The sequence below is a fragment of the Gopherus flavomarginatus genome, chromosome 6 (assembly GCF_025201925.1).
Source record: "Gopherus flavomarginatus isolate rGopFla2 chromosome 6, rGopFla2.mat.asm, whole genome shotgun sequence".
Classification (NCBI taxonomy): domain Eukaryota; kingdom Metazoa; phylum Chordata; order Testudines; family Testudinidae; genus Gopherus; species Gopherus flavomarginatus.
This window is the reverse complement of record NC_066622.1, coordinates 67,624,646-67,644,986: the sequence shown is the minus strand read 5'-3', so window position 1 is coordinate 67,644,986 and position 20,341 is coordinate 67,624,646. Positions and strand designations below refer to the sequence as shown.

The following is a 20,341-nucleotide window of genomic DNA, read 5'->3' as shown; positions in this document are numbered from 1 at the left end:
ACAAGTATAGCAACGTATTCAGTCCTGATGTCAGTCATATTTTCCACAGTGCCTCTGAAGTAATTTTGTTTTGTGGCTTTTGAGCCCCAAGAGCACCTGTAAGTAAAAAGTGGAAGTGAATCTCCGTAGAAAGGTTCTCCGCTTTGTAGGGCTCTTCAACCAAACTGGTAACTGTTGGCTTGTCTCATGCAGCTCCTGATAACTGGTACAGAGCAGTTCAACCAGAAGCCAAGGAAAGGGATACAGTTTCTGCAGGAGAAGAACCTTCTGGCCATCCCCATGGACAACAGTGAGGTGGCCCAGTGGCTACGAGAAAATCCCCGGCTAGACAAAAAGATGATTGGGGAGTTTGTGAGTGACCGTAAGAACATAGACTTGCTGGAGAGCTTTGTAGGGTGAGTATTTTTCCATAGTTGGTATTGTTCCTATATGTTGAGCCTCAGTGTTTTCCAGTCAGTAAATCTCTGAGTGCGCACATGCCTTGTTTTATCTGCCCTGCCCTCTTCTCCTATCTGTTTCAGTCTCTCATAGCATTTTGCTCTTATTGCAGGACTTTCAATTTCCAAGGCTTAAGACTGGATGAAGCATTACGGCTTTACCTAGAAGCATTTCGCTTACCAGGAGAGGCACCGGTGATTCAGAGGCTATTGGAAGCCTTCACAGAACATTGGCGGGTGCGTACTGGGTGGGAAGAAATTATGCTCCTTCCACCCCTTCTGTGTGTTTGCCATCCTTGACATATCATATCACAGTGTGAATTTAACTTCTTTTGAACTCCCGGTGTTCTATAACATTACTGTGTAGGTGGGGGATGGCACAGTGACTTCTTCCAGGGCATTGTCCAGAAGCTGGGAGTAGAGTTCTGATTTTTCAGACAGTCCATTTGTTGGATTCCGTTGTGCTGGCAGGAAAATGGCGATCTCAGGTCATGTGTGCATCTATCTCCCATGGATCTGACTTGTGGCTGTATTTGCCTTTCAGAAATCAAATGGCTCCCCATTTGCTAATAGTGACGCCTGCTTTGCCCTGGCCTACGCAGTTATTATGCTGAACACTGACCAGCATAACCATAATGTCCGCAAGCAGAATGTTCCAATGACCCTAGAGGTGAGAGCAGATTCCCTGGATGTGGCTGTTATGATGCCTCTTCTCTTCATTTTCATAGCACTATGTTCTATTTTCACCTTCTGGCTTTCTTTCATTTGCTGTTCCTCCCATCTTCTGTTTAATCTGTCCCACTCATCACTCTTCGATGTATGGTAAATAACAGTAGTGTTGGGGTTAAGTACAAGAGTGACGCAGTCTGAAGAAATGAAAGCTAAGCAGTAACATGCAGGGAAGGTTTGAGTTGCTTTTACTCTGTAAACACAGTTTTGTGACCTGCTGTATCATAAGACCTAGTAAGAGTGAAAAGAAGCAATAGAAAAAAGACTAGTTGATTAGAGAAGTGATGTTAAGTGAATAAGCAACTGGGGAAGTGCAGAGTACTCAAAGTGATGGCACAGTGTTCTTATAGAGGTGGTGTATTTCTCATCCTGATGCACAGTTGAAGCTAATCACATGTAACATTAATGGACCATCCCCATGTAACGTTGCCTGTCAGCAGCTGGGATGGAGGCTACTGAAAGCTCCCATGCCACTAAAAGGATTATTCAATGCTCCCTGAATTATAGTGTATTGGTCAGTGTATCTTGAGTCCCAGGACAGGCAAGCAGACAATTAATCAGACCCATGGAGTCTGCAAGCTGCATATGGGCCTCTGAGTTGCTGAGTGCCACTTAAGTTAGCGTTTTTGAAATATTCTTAAGAGAATCATCTTGGTGCCAACTGTAATGTTCCCAGGAATTCCGGAAGAACTTGAAGGGGGTGAATGGAGGCAAAGACTTCGAACAGGACATACTGGAGGACATGTACCATGCCATCAAGTAAGTACTTGGGCCTCTCTCGCATTTCCATGTACTCACCGAGCATAGTGGCTCTGTTTTGGTCTGTGAGATCTCTGGAGCACAATTAGAGAACTCTGCTGATCATGTACCAGTCTGTCTTGGACCATCTTCCATCTCAATCTGGGGCTGTGATAATAGATTTGTCACGGTTACTGAATTGGATTTATATAGTTGGATCCCTGCCATGGTATTTTAATCCGCAAGGCTTAAAATAAAGATTTTTTAAAAAAAGAATATGGCTTCTATCAACATGTGAAGGAACGGCAGGGTGAGAGCGGAACATGTGAAATACTGTAGCTAAGAAACCACTCCTCTAGGTCAGGCTTCCAACTGTATTAGAACTTGTAGTGCCAGAGGCAGTGTCCCTCTCTGATGCTGCATTGGTGCCCTGAGATGGTGTGGCCAGGTCTTGGTCTTGTGTATTGTCCCTTTCTATCTCATGAAACTGTCTGTTCCTGGTCTCTGCCTGGGGCTCCTGGCACACAGACCACTGCTTGGGGGAATTCCTGACTGCTGTGGTCCTTTCGTGCGCAGAGTTGGCTGTGGATGAGGAGGCTTTAATAACAGCTCAGAAATTATCCTATTCAGTAAATCCAGGCCCAGCCACTTCGAAGCTAAGGGGATTACAGCTTTGAGGAGGCAGGATGTGACTCTGACTCTCAGCTGGTTTCAATCCATGATTGCGTGCAACAACTAGGTCTGAAAGTGAGGCAGACTTCTTAGTCTGGGACTGCCTTTCAAGTCTCCTCCAGAAGGAGGGTCATGTAGCCACCTATGCTAAGTACCTAGAAGTTTCTCAAGAGGCATCTCCAGATTTCAGCAAATAAGTTGTAGTTTTGATCAGTGTCTATTGCTTGCTGGGGTAATGTTAGATTTTTTTCATTCTGAGCCAAACCTTAACCTTTCCTTCCATCCCTGTTAGAAATGACGAAATAGTGATGCCAGAAGAGCAGACGGGCCTGGTGAAGGAAAACTACATATGGAATGTACTGCTGCATCGTGGTGCCACTGATGAAGGCATCTTCCTGCACATGCCTCCAGGAAGTTACGATCATGATCTCTTCACCATGACTTGGGGCCCCACCATTGCAGCCCTATCTTATGTTTTTGACAAGAGCTTAGATGAAACAATCATCCAGAAGGCTATCTCTGGCTTCAGGTAGCCCTACTCTTCCTCCGTAGAGATCTAGTAGGCTTCCAGTCTGCGAGTGTAAATCATCCCCATTTTGAGCAGTGTCTCCTGTCTGCCAGCTGGAGGGCACATAGAGAAGATCAGCTGTTGGCTTTCCCTAGCAGCGTAGAAGCTTTTGCTCCCAGGCTGCAGCCCCACAGTACTGGCTAGTGCTCTTCCCTGGGCTCGTGTGGATTCAATCCTTAAAGACTTCTGATTGGTACCACTCAATCTTTGTGTGGTCTACATTGTTGTAATACATTATTTTTAAAGTAACGGCGCACCATTTAAACTTAGTTGTGGCCAGGGTAGGAACTAGCATGTTTTTTGGCCAACCTAGATCTCAAAACTCTATGGTCTGGCAAAAATCCCGCCCTAGACAGAGCAGTCTGTATTGGGGGGTCTTTGGTCACAGCTGAGTTCAAATTAGGTGTAAGCACATTTTACAAGCTCAATTATTACACTATTGTAGCTGGGGCCTTTTTGAACTTTGAACCTCAACACCATGAACAAATTTACCACTTGTACTTTTATGTTAAGGGTTGAACTGGGGACCTTGGTCCTGTCTGCATAGGTCTCTGAAGCTGCAGTTTGTTTTCTGTACCAGCACAAGGAAATATCAGGGTTTCAGAATCTCTACGCACCTGCCAGTAGTTTGTGCTGCAGAGAGGCAGCACAGAACAGAGGTGGGTTGCTAACATTGGCATGCATTGTGAGGTGGTGCGAGATGCAGGAGAGTGGTCCTGCATTGTCAGTGGAGAGGGAGCCTGACCTGGGGGTTCTGGACTGGGAATGTCCTGTGCTGTTGTAATTACATTGCTTGTGGTTTGTCTTTCAGGAAATGTGCAATGATTTCTGCACACTATGGCCTGAGTGATGTGTTTGACAATCTCATAATTTCTCTCTGCAAGTTTACTGCCCTCAGCAGTGAGGTGAGTTTGTTGGGAGGGGTCTGGAAGCAAATACTTGTCATATATTATCTTCTGTCTCAAAGTTTCTGCTCTGGAGAGTTAAACTTTTACAAGTGATGACACACCCTGCAGATATGTCTGTCCCGTTCTTCAGCCCCAGGGCAGGGATTTCTGGAGTGAACTCTTCAGTGCAAGTGAATGGAGAAATGTGATTTGTCTGTAATAAAGTAGGGTTTTCACATAGCAGCATATCCTGATATCCCCACCGTTTCCTTCTAGGTGTTGCTTATGTGGCATTTTCAGCAGCGGCTTCGTAAGGGATGGGAAGGTATCACCTGTGGCAGTCCCTGTCCCTCTTGTTTGGACTCAATAAACTTTTGTCCATCTTGCTGTGACCAAGGCCATGACCTTACACATCCCAAACCAGAGCAGGCATTGCAACTGTTCATCCTGTAATTTAACTTTTGAGTGTAATTTGATGCTGAGAGTGGCCATTTTCTGACCTAAATGTTTTCAAACATGCCTTAGTTTAGTTGCTTAAGTGTAAAGTGCTGTGGCAGGGGCTCTGCATTTACCCAGTATTAAGGGGTTAGTAAAATAAATGCTCTAAATTCTGACCCTTGATATACAGAACCTGATGAGAAGATCAGGTGAGTCAGCCCAACCCAAGTGCTAAAGCCAGTGAATCTGAGGTGGTCTCTGAAGATAGTCACATTCAGGGCTTGGTGCCCTGTATAAATTTTTGGCTGAAGTTTCCTCTGCTTGCCTAGGTTGGTAAGTCTTGGGCCAAGTTTTCCAAGGTATCCTGTATTTGCAGGGCCGGTGCAAGGATGTTTTGCATCCTAGGCGAAACTTCCACCTTGCGCCCTCCTCCATGCCTCTGCCCTGAGGCCCCCCCTCCTGCGGCAGCTCCCCCCCTCCCCCCGCCTTGAGGCACCCCCCTTACGGCAGCTCTCCGCCCTGAGGCACCCCCCGCCCCAGCTCACCCCTGCTCTGCACATGAGCACCCCGAGCACGCTGTGGCCACTTCACTTCTCCCGCCTCCCAGGCTTGCGGCACCTAAGCTGATTGGTGCCGCAAGCCTGGGAGGAGGGAGAAGTGAAGTGGCCATGGCATGCTCGGGGAGGAGGCTGCGCAGGGAGTTCCCTTGAGTGCCCCCCCCCGCCCCTTATTTGCTGCAGGTGGCCCTCCCCGCACCCCCCTGCCCAGCTCTGTCCGCCTAAATGCCGGCGGCGACTGGGGCGGCCAAAGATCCAGCTGCCGCATTCGCTCCCAAAGAAAACAGCGCCCCCCAAATGCCAGTGCCCTAGGCGACCGCCTAGGTCACCTAAATGGTTGCACCGGCCCTGTGTATTTGATAGATAGTGGTGGACCACGCAGTATGTTAAGCAGAAGCAGCATGATACTTCGATGCCAGGATCAAAGATGCTGAAGAAAGATTCATGAACCTACAAGTTGAACACATTGAGAAGAACACTGTGTGCACAGATGAAAAAACATACCAGATCACTTACGATATCAGGCACTGTCACAGGGAAGTAAAGAGAACAAGACGAGTGATCTCTGAAATCTTGTTGGGTGAGAGCAGGATGATGATCCTGGGAATGAATCCAGTGAAGAGGATTTTGGATTGTTGGTGATCGTCTTCTAGAGAAAAGGAACTGTTTGGACTGGATGCTTTACACTTAAGCAACTAAAACAAACCTCTGTGACTGAAGACTAGCCAGGTGGCTTGAATCATGGAAGTTTCTACTGAGTGTAGACGTACCCAGCGTAGCACTGGCAACAGCATATAGGGTATGTGTGGCTACATGTCAGTGAAAAACAGGCTGCATCCACACTGCAGCATGTATCTACATGCATCAGTGAAGGGCTCTGGCAGTGTAGAACTGTGGCAGTGAAAGGCTCCAGCAGCGGAGAGTTGCCAGAGCCTTTGCCTGCTGCCTTCCCTCTGGCAGAACCTTTCCTCTCTGCTGGAGTCTTTACCTGAGGTGGAGAAAAGCTCAGGCAGCAGGAAGACAGCGGGACACTACACTGCTAAAAATAGCAATGTAGACAGACAAGACATTGCTTGGGCTTGTAGAGTGCCATGTGAGGTACCTATCATAAGGTTCTGGTGTGTCTATACTCGCCTAAGCAGAGTCTCACTGTCTGCATTGGTGTTTATAGCCGTGCTAGAGTTGTGTATATACTCCATCCTGCTGTAAAGCATGTGCAGTTTAGACATATTATTAGGAAATAATAGAGCAGGAATTTGAAGAAGTTCCTAGAGTACATGTGTGTACACATTCTCTCTCTCTCTCGGCTGACATTACAGAAGCGTGGTCAGATAAATGAGTCTGGGTTGCTGGAGGATTTTCTTCCCCTCCCCCTCCCCCCCCCCCCCCCCCAAGAAACACAGAGGGAAGGAGAAGAAGAGTGCAAGCGTTGCGTTGTGTGTTTGGGGGCACTTGCAATGGCAATGGCAACAATGAAACCCTACCAGTTTGGTTATAAAGAGAGGCAAATAAAACAGATTGGTGGGTGTTCTAGATTCCATCCTTTTCTACAGATCAGGATCATAAGGATGAAACACTTGATAGTCCTGATCTGGAGTGCTTGGAGAGTGCCAGTAGATAATGGAAGCAGGAGAGTGTATGCCATCAAAAAACTGTTTAACTGTGTGTAAATCTGCTGATCCCAACCTTTTAGCGCACTGTACCAAATTACTAGAGTAAGCCCTGCAAGGCTTCAACAATTGCTTGCTGCATCCCATTCAAATGTGAGAGTGGAATTTGGCGCACTGCAGCCTAAGTTCTGTTGCAGTTTAACAAGTGTATCTTTTGGTGGGAGATGTAAAATCAAGGACTTCTAGTCCTGAAAAATGCCACTAGCTCTTCCACAAGAAATAGGGTCTTATCCTTAGCTCTATTCCAGTTATACCAATTACATTCTGCAGCCCTAAATTTCCATACAGCCTGGGTACCACAGATATTTGAGAGGTAATATAGTGGAAGGGAAGGCAGTGTTTCAAGGGGTTGAGAAGATGACTAAGAGCAACAGTGAAAAAGTAAGGAGAGACCTTAGTTTAGGTTAGCTGTTAGCCACTTCCCTAGGCAAACATTTTATTGATCAGATATCTTTTCTGAGGCACTACAACTGCAAGATGTCGCCATATTGGAGATCAGTTGTGAGAGAAGAGATGGAAGAGGTCTCTGCAAGGAATCAACTGGTTGTAAGCAAGGTCATCTTGCTCTCCAGTGGATTCAGTAGTCTCATTCTTTTTGCCTTTCTCTGCAGTTAGACACTCACCCACTGGGTGTTCTGGAGTTGCTGTCTGTTGGGATGAGTTAGATGTGGCTGGTCAGTGCACAGAAGAAGCCAAGGGATATTGAATTTCATATTTTGATGTGAGAGCTCACTGATGTTTGTTCCTGTGGTTCTGTCATAATAACATGGGGGCTGGCACTGGAAATGGAACAAAGGCAGCTGAAACTTTCCTGCCAAGCTTGCCACATAGAGCCCACTCATGCAATACAGCTCTTGTCACTAGCACTGACAGCAGTCCCTGCCAAAGCAAGTAGTTTTGCAGTTGGACCTCTGTCAGGGGCAATGGAATAACAGGATGGGACACATGTTTTCTGGGCTTCAAGTATGAGATCTGAAGAGCCACATTTCTGACTGGTCCAATCTTTTTCACCCCTTTTCAATTAGGAGTAGAGCAGAGTTATTGGCTTTTCTGTTCCTTACTTACACGGACTATTTCTTGGCATAGTGTTCCTCCTCTTGAGAGGTTGGTGGGCTCCCCGAAAACATTGGACATAGTAGTTCTGATCCTTATTCATATGGTTGCTCTATTGCTTTACTGAGCGACTCAGTTTTACAGCATGTGGTCAATTTGATGGAATGGCATAACACACTTTGTGTTGTGGGTCTATTGGACAGGTTGCCTTTATGAAGGGACTGTGATCTAGTAATTAGCACAGGGGACTTCAGATCAGGACTCATGGTTCTGTTCCCAGCCCTGCCATTGACTGAGTAGGAATAACTGTGCCCTTAAGCAGGTCACTTATATACTCATGTTACTTAGGGTTTGTCTAGACTTAAAATGCTGCAGCAGTGCCTCTGTAGAGCATCAGTGCAGGTACTACCTATGCTACTGGGAAAGGTTCTCCCATCAGCATAGGTACGCCACCTCCCTGAGAAGCAGCTGGGTCTACAGGAGAATTCTCCCACCGACCTAGTGCTGTCTACACTGTGGGTTAGATTGGTTTAACTGTCATTCGGGGAGGTGGATTTTTCACTCCCCTAATGATGTAATTATACCAACCTAATTTCCTGATGTAGACCAGGGCAGCGAGGAAAACTGAGGTACAGAGAAGTTAATAATTTCTGCCTCTCAGGGGAGTTGTGATGTTGAATGAAGTATTAGTAAAGAGCGTTGTGATCCTGGAATGAGTTACTGTAGTGCAAAGTCTTAAGTCAGGTCTTCCCTAGGAAATTTGGTTAGTATAACTTGGTTGCTCAGGGATGTGAAAAATCCACACATCGTTAAACCAATCTAACCCCTGGTGTAGACAGCACTGTATGGGCAGGAGAATTCTCCCGTTGACCTAGCTATTGCCTCTCAGGTAGGTGGAGTACCTATGCCAACATGAAAACCCCTCCTATCAGCATAGTAGTGTTGTCACTGAAGTGCTACAAAGGCGCATCTGTCTTCCCTCGGTGTTTCAGCAAGGGTCAGAGAAGCCAGCTGATCCCAGCCTTTCCCATAGCCTTTCTTAGAAATATCGTCTGTCCCATAGCAGGGTCCACGATGCACTCTGTCCTGGGTTGTGTTGAAAGGGAAATGTGTCTTGCTAACAGACGGCCACCCAATCTTCTCTCTTGCAGTCTATCGAGAATCTGCCCAGTGTTTTTGGAAGTAATCCCAAGGCCCACATCGCAGCAAAGACTGTGTTTCACTTGGCACATCGCCATGGCGACATTCTGCGGGAGGGCTGGAAAAACATCATGGAAGCCATGCTGCAGCTTTTCCGAGCAGAGCTGCTGCCCAAGGCCATGGTGGAGGTAATGACAACCAGCTCCTGGCTAATTCAAGACAGGGCAAGTGAGGAGCCCAGCTTTGCAGAGCCCCAGTTCAAAGAGGAAGAGAGCCCACTTGGAAAGGCATGGCTTTAGCAGTGCATGTATAGAGCAAGACAGCCCTTGAAGGGTTAGCACAGTAGTGACCTGTGGGTTCCTGCTTCTCAAATTGTGTTTGTGTTTGTTTGTTTTAACTGAATTTGATGAATTCCAACTGTGACATCTGCTAAAATAAATGACAAGACATGTCTGTACGGGGAAATACAGTGGTGTGAGGACTGCAACAATGCACTGTAGAAGGCTCGATTCTGTGGTATTGCCTGTGGGGTTGCAGGTTTGGTTACAGTGTCTGTACGTGGGGGCCGGGGTGTTTGCTGTGTATAGATCAGATAATGTAGACTTTCAGGAATGGGAAGGTAGAGTGGAAAATTGATTAGGGGATGTGAAGAAGATAGAGCTGAAAGAGGTGAACACTGGGACATGCACTCTGGTCTGACTTCCAGGTTGAAGACTTTGTGGATCCCAATGGCAAGATCTCTCTGCAGCGGGAGGAGACCCCATCTAACCGGTGAGTGGCACAGGGAGATGTAGCCCAGCGAGTCCCTCGTGGTTGCTAGGGAACATGCATGGTTTCTTGTTGTGTGGCTGATGTGTATGTGTTCTGTTTGCAGCGGTGAATCCACAGTGCTGAGCTTTGTTAGCTGGCTCACACTCAGTGGTACAGAACAATCTGGCATGAGGGGGCCATCTACAGAGAACCAGGAGGCAAAGCGAATGGCTCTGGAGTGCATAAAGGTAATGCACAGGACTGAAAAGAATCTGGCACAGAGTGCAATGCATTGAGCACAGTGTGTATGAGAGGACAGATCTCTACAGATAATGGGAAGTGGGGCTGTAACTCTAAGTACCCGCTTCCTGTGGAGGAGTGTTGACCATTTAGATGGAGCCAGGATCCCAGAGGACTTGAAAACTTCAAGGACCTAACAGACCCTGAAGAATACCTGCATATTCACAGCTGTAGGGAGCTGTAGTGTACTCCGTACAGGTCTAACAACACTCGCCCATGGGGAGCCATGTTCCATAAGTCCATAAAAATGCAGGTGCTTTCCCATAGGGAGCTGAGATATGCCCTCTAATTTAGAGTCCCATAACTAAACACAAGCTGAGAATAGATTTGTAACAAATATAGATTTTCCTTGATGTGACAGTCAGAAGGTGACTTGTTCTCTCCCCTAAAATCTGCCCAGTGGAGGCCAGGTTCTTTAGGAGGAATGGCTTCTAGTGATGCTTATTGGTTGGACTCAGTTATTAGAAATGTGCCTTTCCAATCTATTCTGTGTGTGCAGACCTGCATGAGCTGTGTTTCTTCAGGTTGTGTCCCTGCTCACAGCACTCTCCCTTTCCCTTTCCCTTTCCCTTCTCTTCTTTGCAGCAATGTGACCCTGAGAAGCTGATCACTGAAAGCAAATTCCTCCAGCTGGAGTCCCTCCAGGAGCTCATGAAGGTGAGAGGCATCGCAGGCAGATTGTAGAGCTGGAGGGTAGTGGTCAGGAGGATACGCTGTAATTACAGCCATGTATCACATACTCCAGTGGAATATTTCCCTGGCAGGTCCTTCTACAGAAGACTTATCTAGGAGTACTTTAAGAACAGCCCTCAGTTCAGCTTTTGGCTCAAGGTTTCTCACTGTCTCTGGGATGGGAAATTAGGTCCAGGGACTTCCTTAAGAGCAGAGCCAGGGGTTAATTTGTTGTATAGCTTCTTAAAGGATCACTGTGGGACTCAGCAGAGGCTAGAGAGCTTGCATAGCTGTGCCTAGGAGCCCTGGGGCCTTCCCTCTTGGCCTCCTTTGGCAAGCTGCATGCCTGAATGCCTGGTACACCTCTACCTCAATATAATGCGACACAATATAACATGGTAAAGCAGTGCTCTGGGAGGGCGGGGCTGCACACTCCAGAGGATCAAAGCAAGTTCGATATAACGCAATTCCACCTATAACGTGATAAGATTTTTTTGGCTCCCAAGGACAGTGTTATATCGAGGTAGAGGTATAGTTGAACATTAGTTAGCGCATCAGAAAAAGAATCTGGCAGCTCTGCTCTGCCAAGTGGCTGATCCAGTTGCAGAAGCTGCGAAGTGCTGTGTGACTGGGGGAATGCACAAGCTGGTCCCTCTGGGAGAGTTTTTACTGCATGTAGAGGTGAGGATGTGTACTGATGATCTTTGGCTCTTTCAGGCTTTGAACTCTGTGACTCCTGATGAGGAGACATATGATGAGGAGGACGCTGCCTTCTGCTTGGAGATGCTGCTGAGGATTGTGCTGGAGAATAGGTGATTCTTTGAGCTGTATGCCAATGCCTTCTTTCAAATGCAGTCTCTAGAACTGCTCCAGCAGTGACCAGCTGATGTGTAGGTCCAGGGGCTCAGTTCCTTGTGGGCTTGGTTTGCCAGCTGTACCTGTAAACAAAGGGGCCATCCCCTGTGAATCTCTGCTTACTACAGGGAGACTTAGAGGACATGGAGACTAAAATGGTATCTGCCCCAGCTAGGTATGGGGAGGTGGAGGAGACCTGACTCCTAGAGTAGCAGTGGGGGGATAATGTAGCCGCAGTGCCAAGTCTTATGATCAAGAATTACCCTTCCCCCACATCGCCTTGATGGTGAGGTGAGTGGCCTGTTGCAAAGATCTCCTGCTAAATATGGGAGGGCAGGCTGGTGGAGCCCCCATGCGCTTGGCACACCTGAGGTGGGGAAGGGGTTTGCAAAATGAGCAAAGGGGCCAGGAGGTTCCAAGGAAGCTGAGTTTAGGGTGCCCTCCCTCAGCTGTTGGCTTGTGAATCATGAAGCAATGAGCTCCCATAGATCTGCTGTTGGTAACTCTTCTGCAGCATCCAGTTGAAGCAGTGAGATACTAGGGCTGCGAGGTCTCTGAGAGCAGCCTCTCAGCCCTGCTGTTCATCTCCCTTCACCCTGCCCTTTCTCCTGTTGCTGTGTTGGCTAGGGATCGTGTGGGATGTGTCTGGCAGGCAGTACGAGACCACCTCTATCACCTGTGTGTCCATGCTCTGGAGTTCTGCTTCCTGGTGGAAAGAGCGGTGGTAGGACTGCTCAGGCTGGCCATTCGGCTCCTGCGCCGGGAGGAGATCAGTGCCCAGGTAAAGGGGGTGGTGGAGGTCGGTGCACTGGGTTTTGTGTCTACACTCCCCAGCCCATGAGGAATCTGTTGCTGCTGTTAGTCATCCTGGCATGGCATCACTTGTGTGCTCTGAGCACTGGCCTCCTCCCTGTATTTGTGGCAGCACCACTTCCCACCTGTTCACTTGTCTTGGGATTTGGTGCCCTGCTGCAGACTTAAGGGCAGTTTGGAAGCTGTTTGAATTGCTAAGGAGGGGAGAGTTACAGCTAAAAGGCAAAAGCCATGGAGTCTGATCTGATAGGTTCAGAGCAATGAAGATGAGGGAGAAGAATTCCCTTATGAGGGCCCTTAGCAAGAGAGAGACCCATCTCCAAAGGCATCTGAACGTGCCCCTTGTCATGGAGAAGGAGGGTAAGTGGACCTGGTTTGGGAGAGGGGAATCTCAATAGCCAAAGGGACCACATCCGCTTAAAGCCTAGTCAGTTAAAAGTAGTGTCAGGTCTTGACAGATTCATACCCTGTGGGGCATTTGCATCTGAGAACACATCTGACAAGTGAACAGACTGAACTGCAGACCGGTGGTTTTCTCCACCCTTTCATTTCTAGGGGTTGAAGGTGTTGTGTGGAACAGTGGTGATTAAAATGCTTTCACCCAAGTTTGTGTGTGAAGCTTATGTGCCTAAAGGGACACCCTTACAATCCCCTGGGCTTGTAGCCTCTCTGTACTAACACACTGCCTGGGTGATGGGGAGCTTTATACTCTTTACACACCACATTGAATGGCCTTGTCCCTGCTTGTGCTGCTTTGCTGACATCCTACTACAGCAGATTCCAGCTCACAGAAATTGTCTGCTGCCAACCACAAGGGGCTAAGGGGCCTGGCCTAAGCACACTGTATGTGACTACTGCACACCAGTGAGCAAGGGGGCTGGGTTAATCTCACAGTCCTTTGCAGTGCATGCAACTCTGCTGAGAAGCTGCAGCCTTTAGCCCTAAGTAACTGGAGAAGAGGACTGGTAAGAAATGGGACTGGATGTAGCGCTGGCCATGAGCACTCATTGCCACCTTCCTTGGCCAGGTTCTCCTCTCACTCCGTATCCTGCTAATGATGAAGCCCAGCGTGCTGTCCAGAGTTAGCCACCAGGTTGCCTATGGCCTCCACGAGCTCCTGAAGACCAATGCTGCCAACATCCACTCTGGGGATGACTGGTACACACTCTTCACCCTCCTGGAGTGTATCGGGTCAGGGGTGAAACCGCCCCCAGCCCTGCAGGTTACAGCAAGGGCAGATAATGACACAGGTAAGACAGAGGGCTGCTGCTAGGAAATCTGATGCCTGCTTGCCAGATAAGCAGCTGCTTCCCCGGGCTTTTCAATTAGCAAAGGGGACTGCAGGAAAACAAAGCTGATATTAAACTACATTAGCAAGATTAAAAGCTAGCACCTGCTGTTCACTCCTACTCATGATTTGTCCCTTTCTTTGCTCTGCCATCTCCTCCTGGAGCAGTAGCCCGCGCACTAGAGGGAACAATGGAAGGGAAGCTGAGATTGCACAGCTGCTGCGAGAGACTGCTGTGTTCCGAGAGAGGGAGGGGGGTCTTGTCCTGGGCAGTACAGATTAATCCCCCTCTTCGGGGATGTAATATAAACTGAGCTATTGTCCACATCTTACTAGATATTCTTACAAGGGGAGACAGCAAGGAAATGAAGAGACTGGCTCCTCTGTGGCTATTTTAAGAGCAGTGTACTGGGAAACTGCAATCAAACATTTGTGATTCTGAATCCATTTGGGCATAGACAGGGCACTGGCCACTCATACAAAACCTGTTCACCAGTCCCCCACTGTCTCACCTTGATACTTACTGATCACATGAGAGCAATCCAGTTGGGAGCGTGGGCAAATCCAATCCAACTCCCTCTTCCCCCTTCCCCCCCCCCCCCCCGCACATGGCAAAATGATTGATGATGTGCCTTCTTATTGTCAGAGGCTACAATGCAGGGCCTCCTTCCTCTCCCTGGCTCTTACTTGCGAGGTCCCGGGGCGTCATGCCTGCTGGTTTGGCAAGTCCTGCTGCCATAGACTTCTAGCTGCTGGAGACAGGGCTGGTGGGCCTTTCATCTTGGCTTCTCCAGGGGCCAGCCCAGGATTGTTCTCTACAGTCTCTTCTAGCACTGCTATCTGTTGGTGGCACAAGCACACAACAAGACCCAGTGGCAATGTTAGACCACAAGCTCTTCTGCCATGAGTCTTGTACCACGAAATGCATTCGGACATTCAGGGCCGAGTTCTACCTCCCTCCCCGCTGGCTAGATTGTAGCAAATGTGGGATGCTGGAGAACACCCAGCAATTGCCCATAAATAAGTGATTCCATTGGCTTCAGTGCTGCCCCCAGCAAGGACTGCTTAGCTGGGAATGTGTGATATCAGACTGAATGCCAGGTGGAGAGAAGGCAGCCCCTATGACATAGCATGCTAAAGTACACTGCTGGCTACTAGAGAGCATGAGATTAGTGCAGAGGTGGGGCTGGGTGAATGACCCCGAGGCCCTGTCTGGCGCATGAAATTCTCCAACACATTGGCTGTGCTGCCCTGTCCCACCATAGCAACTGCAGTAATTCTCCTCAAACTTACCTTTTCCATGTGATGTTTCTGATCTGTCCCCCTGGAGTAGAGGGCGCTGCTGAGGAGCCTGGAATGAAAGCATTTCCATGAGTACAAATGGGGCTCAGCGGTTCAGGCCATGTTTTTGGTTGGATCTGCATGTATACCCTCTTCTGTATGGCTATGCAGCAGGCAGTGTGGGTGCGGGGGGCACATGCACAAATGGGTGGGTGGGTGTGTGAAAGATTTTGCAAATGCAATTTTGGGAGGCCAGTTTTGGGGACCCCTGGCTGGGCTCCATCTTCATTTGTCCAGGCTTCAGCATTGGACTTTCTCCCCTTCTAGGTCCCCAGCCATGTTAGCCAACTGGAGCATAGGGAATCCTGTGGGAATTCCCAACATAAATCACATGTTCCCTCAGAAGAGAAAACTGTTACTAAGATCTGGTCTTTCTCTCTCTCCCCTGAGGGTGCTGCTCTGATGGCTGCACTCATAAGGGAAAAGCAAGAGGAGATGAGGCCTGGCCAGGTTCTCTAACTGGGAACTTGTGGGATGGAGCAGCCTCTTTGGCTTGTATCCTCTGGAGCTCTGGCTTTGGCTCATTTCTGTGCATTTCCTCTTGAAGGTGCGCAGTCTGACAGTGAGATCTCCTTGTCCTACCACCCGAGTGATGTCAGCCTGGACCGCGGCTACACCTCGGATTCTGAGGTGTACGCTGATCACAGCAAGCCAGGCAAGATGCATCGCACAGTGACTGACATGGATGTTGTGAACAGCGGCTGGCTGGTGGTGAGTGAGGGGAGAGCTGCCTGAGGCGAAGGCTCAATCCCTTGTAGCAGCAGAGTGTACAGAAGTGAGATAGCTGTAAGCACCACAGCTGGACATGTAGCCACTGAATTCGGGGTGCAGCTGTCATTGAGCTCCCTGCCCTGCAGATCCCATCCTCCTCAATGTGCATCTAGCTCGCGCATGCCCTGTAGTGAGTGGATGCAGTTCTCTGACAGCTCTGGGTGGAGGGTAGGATGGGGTCTGAAGGGAGTGGGACTGGAGAACAGAGCAAGGGGGGTGAGGGGAGGAAAGGAGGATGAGAGGCAAAGGTGGAAAGGAGGTGAACGGGAGGAGACAAGTGTGGAAAGTAGGGGAGATGGGTCCTGCCAGCAGCAGTACCTCCTGTTGGCGATAGAGAAAAGGGCCTGCCTTTGGCCTTGGGGATCGGCTGACGCATGTGTGCTGTGCTGTGCTGTGCTGTGCACACAGGGCTGCATCCTCTCACACTGCTGTTGCCCCGCATTGCAGGTTGGCAAGGACGACATTGACAGCCCCAAACCCACAGCTGGGCTCAGCAGGCAGGGTCCGTCTCCTCTTGTGAACCAGTATAGCCTGACTGTGGGTCTGGACCTGGGCCCACACGACACCAAATCTCTCATGAAGTGCGTGGAGTCCCTGTCCTTCATTGTGCGAGATGCTGCTCATGTCACTCCAGAGAACTTTGAGCTCTGCGTCAAAACCATCCGCATCTTTGTAGAGGCGAGTTTGAACGGAGGTGAGGCGAGGCTTGGTTAGTGTGCATCCAGCAACAGAACACAAAGGAGCAAGGGACAAGCAGAGCGCATCCCCAGAGGAGAGCCAACCGGCTGTGGGATTTTCTCAGAGGCAGGGGTGGAGGCCGGGGGAGGCCTTGTCACTTTGGTCTTTTAAAGCTTGGCTGGCTGCAGCAGGCAGATCACCCAGTGGGGGTCAGTCCGGCCATTGGTGCTGGAGTAGTGAGCTAGTGCTGACCTCATTCCATAGCTCCTTTCTGTCCCTCATTCCTACCAGTGAGGGTAACCATGTGACTGCAATGTGGAGAAAGAGGAGCAGCATCAGCCAGGTGGTGCTGCTTCCCAGGGCTTGGTTCCAACAGGCTCGGAGGATCCACAGACCTCAGGTGGCACTCGGCACCTCATGAGGTTGGGTCCTTTGTTTCAGATGGTTGTTAGCATGTAGATTGAGAGGGGCTTGCAGGCCAGTCTGCATTTGGATCCCAGTGTGTATGATGGAGTATGTTATGGCCCCTGATGCTCCCTAGGGTACAAGTCCCAGGAGAAGCGGGTGAAGAGCCATAAGTATGACAGTAAATCCAACCGGTTCAAGAAGAAGCCAAAAGAGAACTCGCTGAGGCGCTCGCGGGCCTCGAGCCAGCACCAGAGCCACTCCCACAGCGACGAGGACGATGACGAGAGTGTTCCTGCCAGCTACCACACTGTGTCTTTACAGGTTAGTCAGGACGTAAGTATAGCCAGGATTTCCTCCTCTCCTTTCCCATCGGGGGCCCCACTGCCCACCCTATCAGTGCTCAATTAGGGGGCAGGCATATGTCTGGTCGTAGTGTAGGAGGAGTTTAGGAGGTGCCTATGTGATGAGGGGAGACACATGCAGATGTGGGGGTGGGGAGGTTTAATGAAGAGAGGTGAAGGCTGTGTCTGGAGCTGTGGGGGTCACTGAAGAATGTGACTGGAATGGGGGGAATTTTGTGATGAGATAGTGAGGGCCATCTGTGATAGAGGAATGAAGGATGTGTGAGCCCTGGGGCGAGTCTGAGGTGGAGTTAGGTGTCATGCTGTAGAGTTCAGTAACTGAATCATTAGTCCCTGAGCAATAACCTTGTTACAGGCTTTACGCAGAAAAGATCAGACTGTTCCTGGTCAGCATGACTGCAATTGTCTCCCTCTCTCCAGCTGGACTGCTCCCTCCCCATGTACCTAGAAAGGCTCCGTTCTTTCCCATGCGACCCACTAGTCCTTCCCCTGATCCTCCCTCCTCCTCCCGGAGTAGTGCTTCTTCCTCCCATCCTTTAAAGACAGGCTCCTCTCTGCCAGTGTGTCTGTCCCCCTCTCTTGCATGACCCAGACGTGCTCTGTGTATGGTGGGCATAGAGGGGAGGGGACACTGCACACTGGTGTGGGCGAATCTGGGTGAGGCGTAGAAGTCTTTAGCCCTGGTTTAGGGTAAGGCAGGTCATAGCATTGCTTTGGACACTAGAGTCCTGCAAGTTGCAAGCTCGCCAGTTAGGGAGGGTGAGGGTGTCTTGCCCCACCCTGAGTTCTCTACAGGAGGTGGGCTCCCCAGGCAGACCTCTCAACTTCACAGAATTAGGGGGAATGTGAGTTCTGCAGAGGAGAGGTACTTCTTGCAGCTTGTGCTCTTGGGGCAGGGAGTCCGTGTTTTGTTTACAAACAGAGGCAGGATGATTAAGATAAGAGAGGTTGGTGATTAAATTAAGGATCTGGAAGTCTTTAGATGAACCTGTAAAACAGGAATCCCTGGGGGGGTGTTGAAGAGAGAAAGCAAAGGACTCAGAAGAAATACAGCCAAGCCCTCTGAGCCAAGTTTACGTTCAGAAAAGATCAGAGAGGTAGCTGTGTTAGTCTGTATCCACAAAAACAATGAGGAGTCTGGTGGCACTTCAAGATTAACAGATTTATTTGGGCATAAGCTTTCATGGGTAAAAAAGAAATGGGTTTTTACCCACAAAGCGTTTTCCCAAATAAATCTGCTATTCTTTAAGGTGCCAACAGACTCCCTGTTTTTATTCAGAAAAGAGGGAGACGTGAGGGGGTATGTAAAAAGAAGGAGCCAAAACCCAGGGAAGGGATAGCAGATATAGAGAAGTTCCCACTTTGTCTGTGGTACTTATGTGGCCCCATCATCGCAGTATGACTGCCTCACATCACAGCCCCTCGGTGAGATAGAGCAGTGCTGTTATCCCCATCATACAGATGGGGCACTGAGGGACACACTAGGGTGACCAGATGTCCCGATTTTATAGGGACCATCCCGATATTTTGGGCCTTTGTCTTGTATAGGTGTCTATTACCCTCCACCCCTTGCTCAAATTTTTCACACTTGCTGTCTAGTCACTCTAGGACACAGCCAAAAGGCCAGATTTTCAAAGGCACCTAGTGGGAAAATGTAGTCCCTGAGCCAATGCATATATGATGTGTAACTCTGGATAAGATGGCTCAGATATTTAAGTATGAACTGTACAGTTATTGACCACACGTGTAATCTATGTTCACTGTGATGTTAATATCTCTGAGTGGAGGCACTGAGGGCAATAGTTTTACTTGATTAATGTCTAGGAGATTTGACCCTCCAACTTTCTTTCAAGAGGAAGAGCTGCCCAGAACTCCAGTGCTGTTTGTTTTTCTTTCCTGCCTGCATTGGCCCTGATATACCTCAGAAGTCTCAATTCTTTTCTCAGCTTTAAAATGTGGAATTTTCTTGGTGTTTGGTTTTAGATATTCTCCCATGAAAACTGCAACTCAAGCACTGTCGTGTTTGTGTTTAAGACCCTTCTGGAAAGTAACTAGCCTCTAAAGAGAAGGCAGTGTTGCCAACTCTCATGATTTTGTCATTAGTCTCATGATGATTATTGTTTTCCTTAAAGCCCCAGCTCCTGGAGTCAAGTGTATATGTGATGATTTCATCCTTCATTCTTAAAGAGAAGTGACGTTTTTAGCCCTTGTGAGTGTGTGGAAAGCTTCAAAATTGACCCCAGTGCACTGTAAAGGCTCAAAAAAGCAGAATGTAAATAAAAAGAACACTAAATGTATTATTTATTCATAATCTCATTATTTTTAAAGCCAATCTCATGATTTTTGATGAGCCTGATAACATTTGGGATTGGCAATACTATGAAAGTGACTTGACAGTGTCAGTTTTTTCTCTCCTGTTTAAAGTCAGCTTCTAGTCTGTTATTTGTAGTGGGGTAACACCCCTAGAGCCCCAGGAAGTATAAACTCATGGGGTCTGGCCCTAGTAGGATGTTTCCAAAAGTTAAATGATCTGTTCCAAGCTTGATGAACTGCAAAAAAGTGATAGAAAGTAATCTAGATTTTTCTACAATTGTTTCAATTATTGTATTCAAGAATTAGTACCAAATAAAATTTTAAACCAAACCAGTGTCCATTAAGTGAAGTGACACAAGATATCAGAACATGTTAGTATTAGAGCTGAGTGGGTCTAATATTTATTTAATTTTATTTCTTTATATATTATCTGACAGGAGCACTGTATCTAAGATGTTGTTATCGGGGGAAAAAAAACCCGAGTTTTCAGGTGCCCAAGTAGCCTCTGAAATCATGGTTAAAGTTTCTCCCCTTCCCCCGCCCCCAGCATCCCTGGCGTGTTGCTTACTTGGATACTTCTAATTGCAGTTGCTGGACCTCATGCACACCCTCCACACACGAGCTGCCACCATCTACAGCTCCTGGGCAGAGGAGCAGCGCCACCTGGAGGCTGCAGGGAAGAAAATCGAAGCAGACTCTCAAACACTGTGGTCCAACTGCTGGTGCCCCTTGCTGCAGGGTAAAGTCTCTTCCTTTCCCGTCCTCCCTCCCCCACTGTTTTCATGTGCTGATGGAGTGGGGATTTCCAGTGTCAGGGTGGGGGCTGGTACACAGGGCCGAGCCCTGCAGAGGTGGGAAGGAGGAGAGTTCAGCTAGGGCTGCTCCTCGTGTCCTCTCCAGC

At 48.6% G+C, this 20,341-nt stretch overlaps 1 protein-coding gene across 12 annotated transcripts in view; it reads left to right on the top strand.

The window, feature by feature from the left end:
* The window catches only part of GBF1 (golgi brefeldin A resistant guanine nucleotide exchange factor 1), a 170,715-nt gene that overhangs the window by 146,360 nt on the left and 4,014 nt on the right, over window positions 1–20,341 (top strand). For 9 of the 12 annotated variants that reach the window (XM_050959900.1, XM_050959901.1, XM_050959902.1 and 6 more), the window contains 17 exons: window positions 193–395; window positions 551–674; window positions 982–1,107; window positions 1,843–1,925; window positions 2,869–3,105; window positions 3,956–4,049; window positions 8,901–9,077; window positions 9,596–9,660; window positions 9,764–9,887; window positions 10,525–10,596; window positions 11,329–11,423; window positions 12,094–12,247; window positions 13,307–13,529; window positions 15,456–15,619; window positions 16,127–16,373; window positions 16,899–17,098; window positions 20,029–20,179. In XM_050959900.1, coding sequence (XP_050815857.1) covers window positions 193–395; window positions 551–674; window positions 982–1,107; window positions 1,843–1,925; window positions 2,869–3,105; window positions 3,956–4,049; window positions 8,901–9,077; window positions 9,596–9,660; window positions 9,764–9,887; window positions 10,525–10,596; window positions 11,329–11,423; window positions 12,094–12,247; window positions 13,307–13,529; window positions 15,456–15,619; window positions 16,127–16,373; window positions 16,899–17,098; window positions 20,029–20,179 — 2,539 coding nt within the window. The remainder of the gene's footprint in view (window positions 1–192; window positions 396–550; window positions 675–981; window positions 1,108–1,842; window positions 1,926–2,868; window positions 3,106–3,955; window positions 4,050–8,900; window positions 9,078–9,595; window positions 9,661–9,763; window positions 9,888–10,524; window positions 10,597–11,328; window positions 11,424–12,093; window positions 12,248–13,306; window positions 13,530–15,455; window positions 15,620–16,126; window positions 16,374–16,898; window positions 17,099–20,028; window positions 20,180–20,341) is intronic. The other 3 variants (XM_050959908.1, XM_050959907.1, XM_050959897.1) reach the window with 1 other exon arrangement.